The 15208-nt window shown below is 38.8% G+C and overlaps 1 protein-coding gene across 1 annotated transcript in view; it reads right to left on the bottom strand.

The window, feature by feature from the left end:
• LOC118761829 (GATA zinc finger domain-containing protein 14-like) overlaps positions 1-14930 on the bottom strand; it is a 31044-nt gene extending 16114 nt beyond the window's left edge. Inside the window, exons 1-3 of the mRNA XM_036499986.1 lie at positions 14843-14930; positions 12264-12323; positions 7178-7387 (exon numbers count right to left, since the gene is read on the bottom strand). Of these exons, the coding sequence (XP_036355879.1) occupies positions 7178-7387; positions 12264-12323; positions 14843-14930 (358 nt within the window). The remainder of the gene's footprint in view (positions 1-7177; positions 7388-12263; positions 12324-14842) is intronic.
• Between the last annotated feature and the right edge of the window lie 278 nt (positions 14931-15208).

Below are 15208 nucleotides of genomic sequence, written 5' to 3' on the forward strand. Positions count from 1 at the left end.
ACTTCACGGTCCATCATGGCATTACGGAGGTCCTGTTGCTGGATGCCTGTATCACTCATCATCATCATTGTTCGACCGTGGTCGAGACAATGGAATTTACCATGCTACGCCAGACTTCACGGTCCATCGTGGCATTACGGAGGTCCTGTTGCTGGATGCCTGTTCACTCATCATCATCATTGTTTGACCGTGGTCGAGACAATGGAATTTACCATGCTACGCCAGACTTCACGGTCCATCATGGCATTACGGAGGTCCTGTTGCTGGATGCCTGTATCACTCATCATCATCATCATTGTTTGACCGTGTCGAGACAATGGAATTTACCATGCTACGCCAGACTTCACGGTCCATCGTGGCATACGGAGGTCCTGTTGCTGGATGCCTGTATCACTCATCATCATCATTGTTTGACCGTGGTCGAGACAATGGAATTTACCATGCTACGCCAGACTTCACGGTCCATCGTGGCATTACGGAGGTCCTGTTGCTGGATGCCTGTATCACTCATCATCATCATTGTTCGACCGTGGTCGAGACAATGGAATTACCATGCTACGCCAGACTTCACGGTCCATCATGGCATTACGGAGGTCCTGTTGCTGGATGCCTGTATCACTCATCATCATCATTGTTCGACCGTGGTCGAGACAATGGAATTTACCATGCTACGCCAGACTTCACGGTCCATCATGGCATTACGGAGGTCCTGTTGCTGGATGCCTGTATCACTCATCATCATCATTGTTCGACCGTGGTCGAGACAATGGAATTTACCATGCTACGCCAGACTTCACGGTCCATCGTGGCATTACGGAGGTCCTGTTGCTGGATGCCTGTATCACTCATCATCATTGTTCGACCGTGGTCGAGACAATGGAATTTACCATGCTACGCCAGACTTCACGGTCCATCATGGCATTACGGAGGTCCTGTTGCTGGATGCCTGTATCACTCATCATCATCATTGTTCGACCGTGGTCGAGACAATGGATTTACCATGCTACGCCAGACTTCACGGTCCATCGTGGCATTACGGAGGTCCTGTTGCTGGATGCCTGTATCACTCATATCATCATTGTTCGACCGTGGTCGAGACAATGGAATTTACCATGCTACGCCAGACTTCACGGTCCATCATGGCATTACGGAGGTCCTGTTGCTGGATGCCTGTATCACGATCATCATCATCATTGTTCGACCGTGGTCGAGACAATGGAATTTACCATGCTACGCCAGACTTCACGGTCCATCATGGCATTACGGAGGTCCTGTTGCTGGATGCCTGTATCACTCATCATCATCATGTTCGACCGTGGTCGAGACAAGGAATTTACCATGCTACGCCAGACTTCACGGTCCATCAGGCATTACGGAGGTCCTGTTGCTGGATGCCTGTATCACTCATCATCCATCATTGTTCGACCGTGGTCGAGACAATGGATTTACCATGCTACGCCAGACTTCACGGTCCATCATGGCATTACGGAGGTCCTGTTGCTGGATGCCTGTACACTCATCATCATCATTGTTCGACCGTGGTCGAGACAATGGAATTTACCATGCTACGCCAGACTTCACGGTCCATCGTGGCATTACGGAGGTCCTGTTGCTGGATGCCGCTTGTATCACTAATCATCATCATTGTTCGACCGTGGTCGAGACAATGGAATTTACCATGCTACGCCAGACTTCACGGTCCATCATGGCATTACGGAGGTCCTGTTGCTGGATGCCTGTATCACTCATCATCATCATTGTTCGACCGTGGTCGAGACAATGGAATTTACCATGCTACGCCAGACTTCACGGTCCATCGTGGCATTACGGAGGTCCTGTTGCTGGATGCCTGTATCACTCATCATCATCATTGTTCGACCGTGGTCGAGACAATGGAATTTACCATGCTACGCCAGACTTCACGGTCCATCATGGCATTACGGAGGTCCTGTTGCTGGATGCCTGTATCACTCATCATCATCATTGTTCGACCGTGGTCGAGACAATGGAATTTACCATGCTACGCCAGACTTCACGGTCCATCATGGCATTACGGAGGTCCTGTTGCTGGATGCCTGTATCACTCATCATCATCATTGTTTGACCGTGGTCGAGACAATGGAATTTACCATGCTACGCCAGGACTTCACGGTCCATCATGGCATTACGGAGGTCCTGTTGCTGGATGCCTGTATCACTCATCATCATCATTGTTTGACCGTGGTCGAGACAATGGAATTTACCATGCTACGCCAGACTTCACGGTCCATCATGGCATTACGGAGGTCCTGTTGCTGGATGCCTGTATCCCTGGAGATTACATCAGGGTAGGAGAGTGTGCGCCCTCTGGTATAGCGAGTAGATGGCTTCCAGAGGAGAAGAGTAGAAATTACCTCTTTTTCAGCCCTACAACAATGTCCAGCAAACTGGACTCTCCTACCTTTCACAAGAGATGACCACCATACAACCGCTTTCGCCATGGCCACCTGGAAAATAAAGGCAGCCTGCCCTTCCAGGCAGAGAAAAAGGATGAAGACGACGACTGCGGCGGCAACGACGTGTGTTAATTTATAATATACACACAGGACGATACATTTTCAGTGAGATTAGGTATGTAATTAGTTATAAAGACGAGGATGAAATACTGTTTGCACGTTCAAAAAGAAATCAGTGCCTTACACCATTACATCTTCACCACAATCTGTAACGATCACAACAGCAACAGCAGCAGCCACAGTAACAGTGTACACGGAGACCAAAGCAAATTGAAACCGTATGGACAGAAACTAAAATATAACGGCAGCAATCAGAGGAACAGAAAGAATACGAAGAAAAAAACTATTGCAATAATTATAAATGATATCGACCATGCAGTCACCTGCAGAAGGAAAGACAACAACAACGACGACCATAATGACAACAACAACAACAACAACGACGACAACGACAACGACAACGACAACGAAACGTCGATAACAATTACAGGTGTAAAAGCAAATCAACAAAAATAACACGAGTAATGACTTCAGTAACAATAACACTGAAAACGAGTGGAAAACAAAATTTTAAAAAAACATCAGTAGTAAAACATTTATAGTAGCAATATAAATAATAACAACGATAAAGCTACAATAATATCTACAATAATAACAGCGCGGAATAAAACACTATTAATAATAACAACATTAGTATCAAGAAGAATATTATCGACTACAACAGCAGCAATAACGAACAAACCCAACACACATATCTATACGCACATATACACACATATTCTTTTATTGTTTTATTCTTGTATTTGTTTCAGTCATTTGAATGCAGTCATGCAGTCAAATGGACCCCAGGACTTATTCTTTGTAAGCCTAGTTCTTATTCTATAGGTCTCTTTTACCGAACCACTAATTTACGGGAACGTAAACATATCGGTTGTCAAGCGATGGGGAGGGGGGGGATAAGCACAAACACACACAAACACACGTATGTATGTATGTATGTATGTATGTATGTATGTATATATATATATATATATATATATATATATATATACGACGGGCTTCTTTCAGTTTCCGTCTACCAAATCCACTCACAAGGCTTTGGTCGGCCCGAGACTATAGTGGAAGTCATTTGCCCAAGGTGCAACTCGGAACCATGTGGTTGGTACACAAGCTACTTACCACATAGCCACTCCTGCACCTATACATACACATTTATATATATGCCTATATATACCTATATACATATGTACACACACACACACACACATATACATAGATATATAGATACATACATATATACATATAAGTATATATATATATATATACGTATATATATGTGTGTACGTATATATATATATATATATATACACACACACATACATAGATATATAGATACATACATATATACATACATATATACATACATATATACATGCATATATACATATACGTATATATATGTACATATAAATACGTACATATATATATGTACGTATATATATATATTTATATATATATATGTACACACACATATATGTATATGTGTGTGTATGTGTGTGTGTGTGTGTGCGTGTGTGTGTGTGTAATTATGAAAACAAAAAACCGATAGCAATAAATGTTTGAATCAATGACGGAAATAAAAAGTGTTGTGACCGGAAGTCGTCTGTGGAAAATGTTGTCCTCTATAATGGCCGAATGTAACGCGATACGTCAGTTTGACATGGTTTAGCTGGGCGTGACGAATAGCCATCAGATTCAGAGCAGCGACCACCACAAGGGACTAATATGGCGACTGGTGGAGTTAGTAAGTGGTGGTTGTGGTGGTGGTGGTGGTGGTGGTGGTGAGAATTATGAGAGGAATTATGAAGAGAATTGAGTAGCATTGTGTGGAGTTGGGAAAGGGTGGCGGTGAAAGGATGAAATCTCGGTCTGAGCTATTTCTGATGATGTTTGGGATGAAAATGTTAATGATGATGGCGATAACTGCAGCAATAATTATGAAGATGATGTAGATGGTGATGATGATATCAGATATGATGATGACTATGGTAGTGGTGGTGATGATGATGATGATGATGATGAAGATGATTGTAACAACAATTATTCAGATGACGGGGATGATGATACACAAGACAGAGGAGCATAATGTTAGAGTTATTTCTGTGAGTAAATAGAAGACAAGTTTATTTTCTAAACTCCCTCACTACATCCTCTCTCTTTTTCTTTTCATTACTATCTCTCTCTATATATATATATATATGTGTGTGTGTGTGCGTATGTGTATATGTATGTATATATGAATGTATGTATATGTATATATAATACTAATAATAATAATAATAATAATAATAATAATGATGATAATAATAATAATAATAATAATAATAATAATAACAACAACAACAACAACAACAACAACAATAATAATAATATAATAATAATAATAACAATAATAATAATAATAACAACAACAACAACAACAATAATAATAATAATAATAATAACAATAATAACAATAATAATAATAATAATAATAATAATAATAATAATAATAATAATAATAATAATAATATATGCCTATATGGGTACAGGACGTCACCAACGGTGCAAACTACATGAAATACGTAAAAAAACGAGTTAAATACGTAAACAACGAGAGAGAAAAACCTGGAAAACAGGATAAGTAAACACAGAGAAAGGACCATTCATCAGTTGTTGGCTTTCTATCTACTCCTTATTTCGAGCATTCAACAACAATAAGTTTTCAAAGACAGTTTCTTCCATAAATTCTAAAATAAAATTTAGGATTTATGGAGGGTCAAAGTTGGGAACAAAATAGGACAGTGCAGACGTGGAGGGTCTTAAAACCAGAACGAGAGGAAAATAGTGAACGCTGGAAGAAATATTTTCCTTGGAAAAAGAAAAGATAGAAGAGAGACAAAAACACACGTCCAGTCTTTTGATTGTCCGTGCAAGAAAAAAAGATGATCACGTGAGGAAAAGATATATATATATATATATATATATATATATATATATATATATATATATATATATATATATATATACATACATGTACATGTATATATATGCACACATATATACATACATGCATACATACATACATTCATACATTCATACATACATGCATGCATACATACATATATTTATATATACATGCATACATGCATACATACATACATACATTTATATATACATACATAACAACATATATGTATACATGTATACATCCATACATACATACGCAACCTATCAATACGACGTGAGTGAATTTCGTTGGCGTAAACTATGTAGAAGCCCATCTTGTGTGTGTGTGTGTGTGTGTGTGTGTGTGTGTGTGTGTGTGTGTGTGTGTGTGTGTGTGTGTGTTCGTGCTCAAGTCACTAAGCCTGTTTTTATGTGGAATGTAGACATCGTTTCAAGAATCATTTTTCTGGCAAATAGAGAAGCAAATACCAGAGTTGAAAATAAGCACTGGGGTGGATAACATCAGCCACAATATGCCCAGGCATGGCCGCCGGCCGATGACTGAAACAAATAAAAGGGTAGTCTGGAAGATGAAAGTCGATTTTGACGGAAACTGACAACAGAACTCAAAGGCAGCAATAAATATCGCAAAAAGCATCTTACCAACTGATATAGCTCTCCTACCAGTTCGTTTCCAAACTCCGAATTCTTTGATTCTAATAAAGGCTCAAAGTCACAAATTTATTTTGATGGGCATAGTTTTAATTAAATATTGTTAATTAGACCTCAGTATACACATGCAACTCAACTTGATTTCGAGCCGGGTCGTCTGCTGCTGGAGAGGACCGATCAGGTAAAGGACCTGGGTATCTTGGTGGATTCCTCCTTTTCGCCTTCGGCCCAGTGCGTCCATGCTGCCAACAAAGCACGCGGAATTCTGTTCTTGATTCGACGGTCATTCGGAATGCTCACAGCAGCCATATTCCTACCGCTCTATGTCACGCTGGTGAGACCCATATTGGAGTACGGGATTCAAGCCTCTTCTCCTTATTTCCTCAAAGACGTACAGCATCTCGAAAGAGTCCAGAAGCTGGCTACCCGCATGGTTATGGTCTCAAGAATTTGTCTTATAAAGAAAGGCTGAAGACGCTCGACCTTTATTCTCTAGAAAAACGCCGCCGCCGTGGTGATCTCATTCTCGCTCACAACATCATAAGCGGAAAGTGTAAACTCTCGAAAGAGCTGTTCTTCACTCCTGCTCCAGAGCGTCGGCTGCGGGGTCATTCCGAAAAGCTCTACCTGCGACGATTTCATCTCAATCGAAGGAGAGGAGCTTTCTCCGTCCGGGTTGCGGATCCGTGGAACAAGCTGCCAGACGAGATGGTGAAGATGCCGACGACTGCTCGGTTCAAAATCTCTCTTAACCAGAAATGGCCTGAACTCTTTGCATGAACACCCTCCCTGTACTTAACTCCATGTCACCCTACATGGCCTTGCTTTTTGCTTTTTAAGCCAAAAATTAACTAACTAACTAACTAACATGCTTCTTTCTTAGCTTTGGAATATTAAAAGGCAAAACAACCACGTCAGGCTTTGAAATAATAAAATAAAGGGAGATAATTTAATTCTGAATAATCTGGTGATAATCTGATTTTGCAAAATCATTGTAATATAGAATGAAGAAAAGAACTTACCCGGGAGTGTACCATAGCGGTTTGCCAGATTGAGAGAGAAGGTGGTTCTGTGGAACTGTGGAGTGGGTTTCTCAATACGGATTGGCGAAGGCGGACCACTGGACAATGCCAATGGACTGTTTGCGCTGGATGAAGAGCATGATGGCTCACTTTCTGCTTCAGGTGGTGTAGCCGGGGGAATAGCTGCGGCAGTGAATACAATACCATTTTCTGAAACATATATAAATATATATGAGAATATATATGAGAAGTGTGCATGTATGTGTGTGAGCATATATATATATATATAGTTAATCCAAACAAGAAAACACAAAAAAAAAAACACAACAACGCGAGGACGTGGAACAAATAAAGTATTATTGGACGCTCAGGAAAGAAGGGAAGAAGGAGGGTTTAACGTTTCGAGCGGAGCTCTTCGTCGGAAACAGGAGAAGGAAAGATCCCGAGAAGGGAAGGCAGAGGGGAAAAAATCGCCAGTGGTACTCACGAGGTCACATATTGAAAAAATATATATATATATAATAATAAATCTTATATATAAAGAACGTGAAATTCACGATTTGACAAACACGGAAAAACGGACAGTAATTCAGAGCCTTCATTCTTCAGTCAGAAACCGATTCATCATGGCAAATTTCGGCTGTTTAATTCTGAGATTTGCTCCGAAAAGGCCAGCCCCAAGGAAAAGCTAAGCTTGGATTTGCTTGGTAGAAGGAAAGAATGTGACAACCGAGACGAATAGGAAAACAAGAGACGAAGATAAAATTGGAAACAGTAACGAATAAAAACAGGAATGATACGGGGGTGTCTTACGACTTTGAGATATATATATATATATATATATATATAATATATATTTATATATATATATGTATATATATATATATATATATATATATATAATATATATTATATATATATATATATATATATATATATATTTAATGTAGGATAAAAATTTTTTTCGAAGAAAAAAATTTTATCAATGGCCGGCATATTAAAAAATACCTTTAAAGGTTAAATTTATAGACAACTTATAAATAAGGGTAAACGAAATTTTTTGGTTTGCCCTTATTTATAAGTTGTTTATGTATATATATATATATATATATATATATACATGCATGCATACATAATCCTTAGTTACATGTAAGCATACATAAATCATTTCTGCATAGATGCATATAAACACACATATACATGCATGCATATATTCATGCGTGTATATTCTTTATCATCATTATGAATTACCATTTACACCGATAATTATTGGTGTACTTGGCTATTTTTAAGATTCAAGTGACAACCTGGAAAAGATGTGTTCTTCAAAGAAAGCAGCCAGCTAACACGTATTTCACAAATAAAAAAAAATGTAAGTGGAACAGTAAAAGTATGCAATGCTTTTCTAACGTTCATCGCTTAATATCTAATTGTATTTTTTATTCCTATTACAACGATGTATTTTGTTTCTTAAAAACCAGCTCCTTCCTCATAAGAAGATACAAATAATTTTTAAAAAAAACTATAAAGGTACATACACTACCGTCAGAAATTAATTAGCACCCTTGATTTGCTCTTCACTCAAGGTATGTGCTGTCACCTAGTGGCCATATCTCGAACTATTGCTTTGTTGCGAGTTCACTGTTGCGCAGAACGATGACGTAACTTTGTTTGCAGAGCAGTTTGAGAGTCTACAGCCTTATGATGTTGACATAGCAGTGCAACAAATTGGAGTGCGGATGCAGACAAATCTTCCTTTGTTTAATAGATATAGGTAGCGCCTCGCAAGGACCGAAATCACACCATACTAAGTTTTCTCATCGCGTAAGACGTTTTGAACAGCTCATAGGTTAATTGATTTAACCTATTTAATGTAGAAATTTGAGAAGTGCTAATTAATTTCTGACGCAAGTGTACATACAAACTCCATCTCTCTCTCTCTCTCTCTCTCCACACACACATACACACACAAACAAACATACAAATACACACAAATATATATAAGAATTTTATAAATTTTTGAGGGAACGTGAAATAATTCAGCTTAGAGATGTTTTACTCTCGAGGCACATCACACAAAACTGTAAATAATAGCATGCAAATATTAAGCAGCGTTCGACATTTTCAATTCAAAAAGGTTATTTAATACAAGACTTGCATGCTATTTGCAGTTTTATGTTTTGTACCTCGAGTACCAGTGTATACATACATAAATACATACATACATACATACATACATATATGTATACATTTATATATATATATATATATATATGTATGTATATAGGCTTATGTATGTATATTTATGTGTGTGTATATATATATATATATATATATATTATATATATATATATATATATTATATATATATATATTATATATATATATATATATATGTATATATATGCATACATGCGCACACACAATACAGACGTATGCAAGCGCGCATACTCACAAGCAGATATACATATGTACAGGATTTCCTCTTCCACGCCCCCCCCACACACACACACACTCGCTCACACGCGTTCGCATATGATGTCAATTATCTGGCTGCGCTAATTAACGGCTTAGGTTGGTTCCTTGTCGGATTGCTATCATGTAATGATGCACCATCAACGATTAGACGATAGCCGCGGAGGGGGCTGCTGTCAGGCGGTGCAATATGGATATGTGGCATGTGGGTATTGAGATTATGTATGTGTGCTGAGGTGAGGGCTAGTGACTGTCGTGTGTGTGTGTGTGTGCTGGCTGTATTGATGGACCCTGTTTAAGTAGACAGATGGCAGGTTGACAAACGTGTGACAGTGAGTAGAAAGGGTATAGAGAGAATGGAAAGACAGAATGACTGAAAAGAATGAGAAAGAAAAGAGGAGAGTAAAGGAGACGCATTGGGAGAAAGAAGTCAGAGCATTCATAATCACTCTCTTTCTCTCTTCCTCACTCTATCTCCATCCCTCTCTCTCTCTCCTTCACAAAGATGTTTATATGTGCAAACACATTAACGCGAACCAGAAGAGTTCTCAGCGCTAGAAGTATAGTGAAGTCGTATACGTAAGCTGAAAACTTCATAAGTCATTACTCCAAATATCATGGCTCCGCTCTCCAGACGAAACAATACAACATCAGAAAGATATTTTTAAGATTCAATCAAAACAAATATTGCCTGACCACTGACTGAATGAAGCTTGCCCAGAGGTTTGTTAGATAAATTGTATACTCTTTTACTCTTTTACTTGTTTCAGTCATTTGACTGCGGTCATGCTGGAGCACCGCCTTTAATCGAGCAACTCGACCCCGGGACTTATTCTTTTGTAAGCCCAGTACTTATTCTATCGGTCTCTTTTTGCCGAACCGCGAAGTAACGGGGACATAAACACACCAGCATCGGTTGTCAAGCAATGCTAGGGGGACAAACACAGACGCACAAACACACACGCATATATATATATACATATATATACGACGGGCTTCTTTCAGTTTCCGTCTACCAAATCCACTCACAAGGCATTGGTCGGCCCGAGGCTATAGTAGAAGACACTTGCCCAAGGTGCCACGCAGTGGGACTGAACCCGGAACCATGTGGTTGGTAAACTAGCTACTTACCACACAGCCGCTCCAAGTAAAATATATATGCGTGAAACAATTAAATAAATAACTTAATGGATTAAAGAAGGGCAAAAAATAAGCAGCCACAGAAGGTGTTTGTAATAGAATGTCAGAAATCGATACATATTTTGTGCAGAATATAAAAATCTTGTGATAATGCACGGTTCAGCTTCATCAAATGAATCGAAAAAGAACATCGAACAGAGTGTATAGTAATAGTTTTGTTCCTAATATCTGTCGCCTTTTGCCTCATTGTGAAGGCATCACACGAGTGCATATTTTATTTTCATATGCGTGTTCTTAGGCAAAAATATGTACTGAGCCTATGTAAAATTGAATTATAAATTGAAAGCAGTCCTAGTAATGTGTAAACATCATCAGTCGCACATGCATAATGTAAATGTTTTGTTCATACACCAAATTTGCTGCGGGACAACATCGGGGAAAGCTTCCTATACGACGCCGAGTGTTAAAGAATTCCTGAACGTCATAGATCAGGCGAGACAACTCGCCTCAGAATCACGGAAAATGGTGAATAGCAATATTTTGCCAATATTGATGGTTTGACAATACCATGTACTCGAATCATCTTGAAACGAAGTGAATCGCTGGTCTATGACTTAGACGCAAATACAGTGAAGCCTATTTTCTGATGTGCTGCGGAGAAGCACACGTGACAGAAGGTCAAATTACGAATTATAAGCAGCTCGAGTAATGTAAACATAAATAGTATATATATTTTGTTTATTCGTCAAATTTGATGCAGGATAGTATCCCGGGAAAGCTCCCTGCACGACGCCGAGGTTTAGAGAACAGTTGAATGTCACAGACCAGCAAGTAGATTTCATTCGAGTTCATAGTTTTGATAAGCTACAATAATGTACATATATCTTTGTGACTGTGTATATATGTCTTTGTGACTGTGGTTGTCTCCCATCCACATCTTACAACTGGTGTTGGTGTGTTTACGTCCCCGCAGAAGAGACCGATAGAATAAGTACTAGGTTTTAAAAAATAAGTCTTGGGGTTTATTCGTTCCGCTAAAATACTTCAAGGCGGTTCCCCAGCATAGTCGCAGTCAATGAAAAAAATTGAAAGATAAAAGATATGTGTATATAGATTTTTATAAAGATTTGGGTAAAAACCTTGTAGAACGCTATGCAAAGCCCGTATACAGTTATTGGCTACCAGATGTCATCATACAATGTGAATGCTCTTGCAACTGGATATGCGTCAGGAATTCCATAGTATTTGTTGAGTTGAGATAAATAGTCGAATCATAGAAGATGGATTGAACGACATTTTTTATTTAAAATCACTCTTATTCTTTCTGTACTTAGTTATACCCACAGTACATTAGATATAATCAACGTATAGGGAAATCACTATCGTCCATTAAAAGTGTAAGATGTGTATATTTTAAATAAGTTCTTCGCTAGATCATACTGTCATTTTGCTCCCAATGAGAATGAATAACCAGGATAGTGCCTTTTTTCAGCAATTTTTGGAGACAAAGCTAAACCCATGGATATAGTAACTGGAAAAACACAAGTATCATCAAAATACAGAAACAAAGAAACAGACAACTTCCCCCACCCCGAAATGTCAAGTTAATTATAGATTACTAGCAGTATCGCCCGGCGTTGCTCGGATTTGTAAGGGAAATAACTATATAAGCATTTTTAGAGAGTTATAGCCAAAAAATAGCAAAAAAATGCATTAAAAATGGAAAAAAAATTATGGTAAATTTTGTTTTAAATCGTAGACTCATCGTAGACGCGCGCTAATACCCAGAAGTGCTCGATATGAATCACGACTATAAGATACCCGGTTTTGGTTAAACTGCACCGCAAAATGTGGGAGTAGTTAGGAATCTAAATCGTAGGAGACAGACAGCACACAACCTCTCTTTTATATATAAAGATAATTATTTTGTTACGGTCAGATTATAAGGAAGAAAAAGCAAAGCGTTATATAATTCTTTGTTTTTGCATTTTATATTTTGATGATACGTTTGTTATGTCTGTTGCTGTATCTAAGTGTTTAATTTTGTCTGCAAATTGCTGACAGTGAAATGACTGTATGATCTCACGAAGAGCTTATTTAACATCATCACCTGAAGAAACATGTTTTATACCTTTGATGGATGATAGCGATTACACAATATGTTAATTTTATATCATCTCACCAATGGATGGGATGGAAGCACTCCGTCGGTTACGACGACGAGGGTTCCGGTTGATCCGAATCAACGGAACAGCCTGCTCGTGAAATTAACGTGCAAGTGGCTGAGCACTCCACAGACACGTGTACCCTTAACGTAGTTCTCGGGGATATTCAGCGTGACACAGAGAGTGACAAGGCCGGCCCTTTGAAATACAGGTACAGCAGAAACAGGAAGTAAGAGTGAGAGAAAGTTGTGGCGAAAGAGTACAGCAGGGATCACCACCATCTCCTGCCGGAGCCTCGTGGAGCTTTAGGTGTTTTCGCTCAATAAACACTCATCTCACCAATGTACTACCGATGTAATGATATGTGGAAACAACTGTAGTGATCTAATATAAAGGATGTCGTTCAATCTATATTCTATTATTCACACACACACACACACACACACACACACACAAGCTACCAGATTCGATTTCTCAACGCAGAACCATGTGCGAGTGCCCCTTACTATAGCCTTGTGTTGCCGACATCTTGTAAGTAAAATTTGTTAGTAAAATGATGCGGAAGTACGTTGTTTGTGGTCACGTGTGTGTGTATGACTGTATTTATGTTGTTTATGTCCAGCAGTTTATCATTTCCGCAAGTACAGATCGAAATGAAAGTTAAAAAAAATACGAAATAAGCAATATAATCGATATGAAACCAATGACTGCGTGGTAAGAAGTTTGCTCCCAATTACTTGTTTCGGATTAAGTCCCACTGCTTGGCGCCTTGCTATGGTTTCTTCTTCTATAGCTTCAGGCTGGCCAAAGCCTTATGAGTAGATTTGGTAAATGGAAACTGAAAGGAGCCCGATGGACATGAGTAGCTATGCGTGTCTTTGTCGTTATATTTGACCCGCCCTCCGTTTGACAACTGGTGGTAAAAAGAGACCGATCGAATACATTCCAGGCTTAAAAATAATAAGTCCTGGGGTCGATTTATTTGATTAAAACCTTCAAGGCGGAGCGCAAGCATAACACAGTTCAAATGACTGAAATAAGTCAAAGGTAAAAGATAACGTACAAAGATGTGTGTGTGTGCGTGCGTATAGTTTTACTGGTTTTAGTTATTGGATTGCGACCACTGCTTTCAAAGGTTTAGTCGTTTGCGTCCGCCTCAGAAGCAATTTTATCAGATTTATTTTATCAGACCGCAAGGTCGCGGTTCATACAGGGCCACTGTGCTCGCGCGCAACATATATTATTCATATGCTTGTGGGTTTTTTTTTACTGTACTAGCGTTAGACAGAAAATATATGGCAATAGAACCTGTCTGCTATCTTTCTACAGAGACATTGCATATGCGTAAATACATATGTACATACATAAACACACACACACACACACACCTGAGTTGAACTAGGGACAGCTGATGAAGGGGATTTTTTCCTTGTGTAGCTATCTTGCACTCTGTTTTTTCGTTGTTAAAAAAATGGTCCGTTCCATGCTGTTTTTACGTTTTCGTTTCTCGTTGAGTTCTACGTCTATTTGTGGTGTCCTGTACACACGTATATATATTTTATATATGCATGTATATATACTGTAGATGTAGGTACGTACATATTGTTTGTATGTATGCATATATTTTATGTATTACACTATATATATATATATATATATATATATATATATAATCTACATATATTATATACATATACATACTATATACATACACACCCCACAATTACAACACCACACACATATATCGAAAGAGAAGAGAGAGGAGGAGAGAAGAGGGAGAAAGAATGAAACAGAGAGAGAGAGAGAGAGAGAGAGAGAGAGAGAATTGTATCAATTATTGACCTCTCTAAACCGGAAATCCTGATTTACATAAATAACGTATTACTGAGCGCTAGTTCAATTAACTGTACAACAGAATACATCTGTTGTAGTAATCGGCAAATAAAACTGTGTATAATCATATCCATCAACATTTCGCTATGGCAAAAACAGAGGGCTAGATTTCACCAGCCTGAGTCCTACTTGGGCCATCCATCAGGAGTAGCTTACCTTTGTTTTACTTGTCATTAGAGATATAGTCACTGCTACTTTGTGGAGGCGCAATGGCCCAGTGGTTAGGGCAGCGGATTCGCGGTCGTAGGATCGCGGTTTCGATTCCCAGACCGGGCGTTGTGAGTGTTTATTGAGCGAAAACCCATAAAGCTCCACGAGGCTCCGGCAGGGGATGGTGGTGATCCCTGCTGTACTCTTT

The sequence above is a fragment of the Octopus sinensis genome, unplaced genomic scaffold (assembly GCF_006345805.1).
Source record: "Octopus sinensis unplaced genomic scaffold, ASM634580v1 Contig17776, whole genome shotgun sequence".
In the NCBI taxonomy this organism is placed as follows: domain Eukaryota; kingdom Metazoa; phylum Mollusca; class Cephalopoda; order Octopoda; family Octopodidae; genus Octopus; species Octopus sinensis.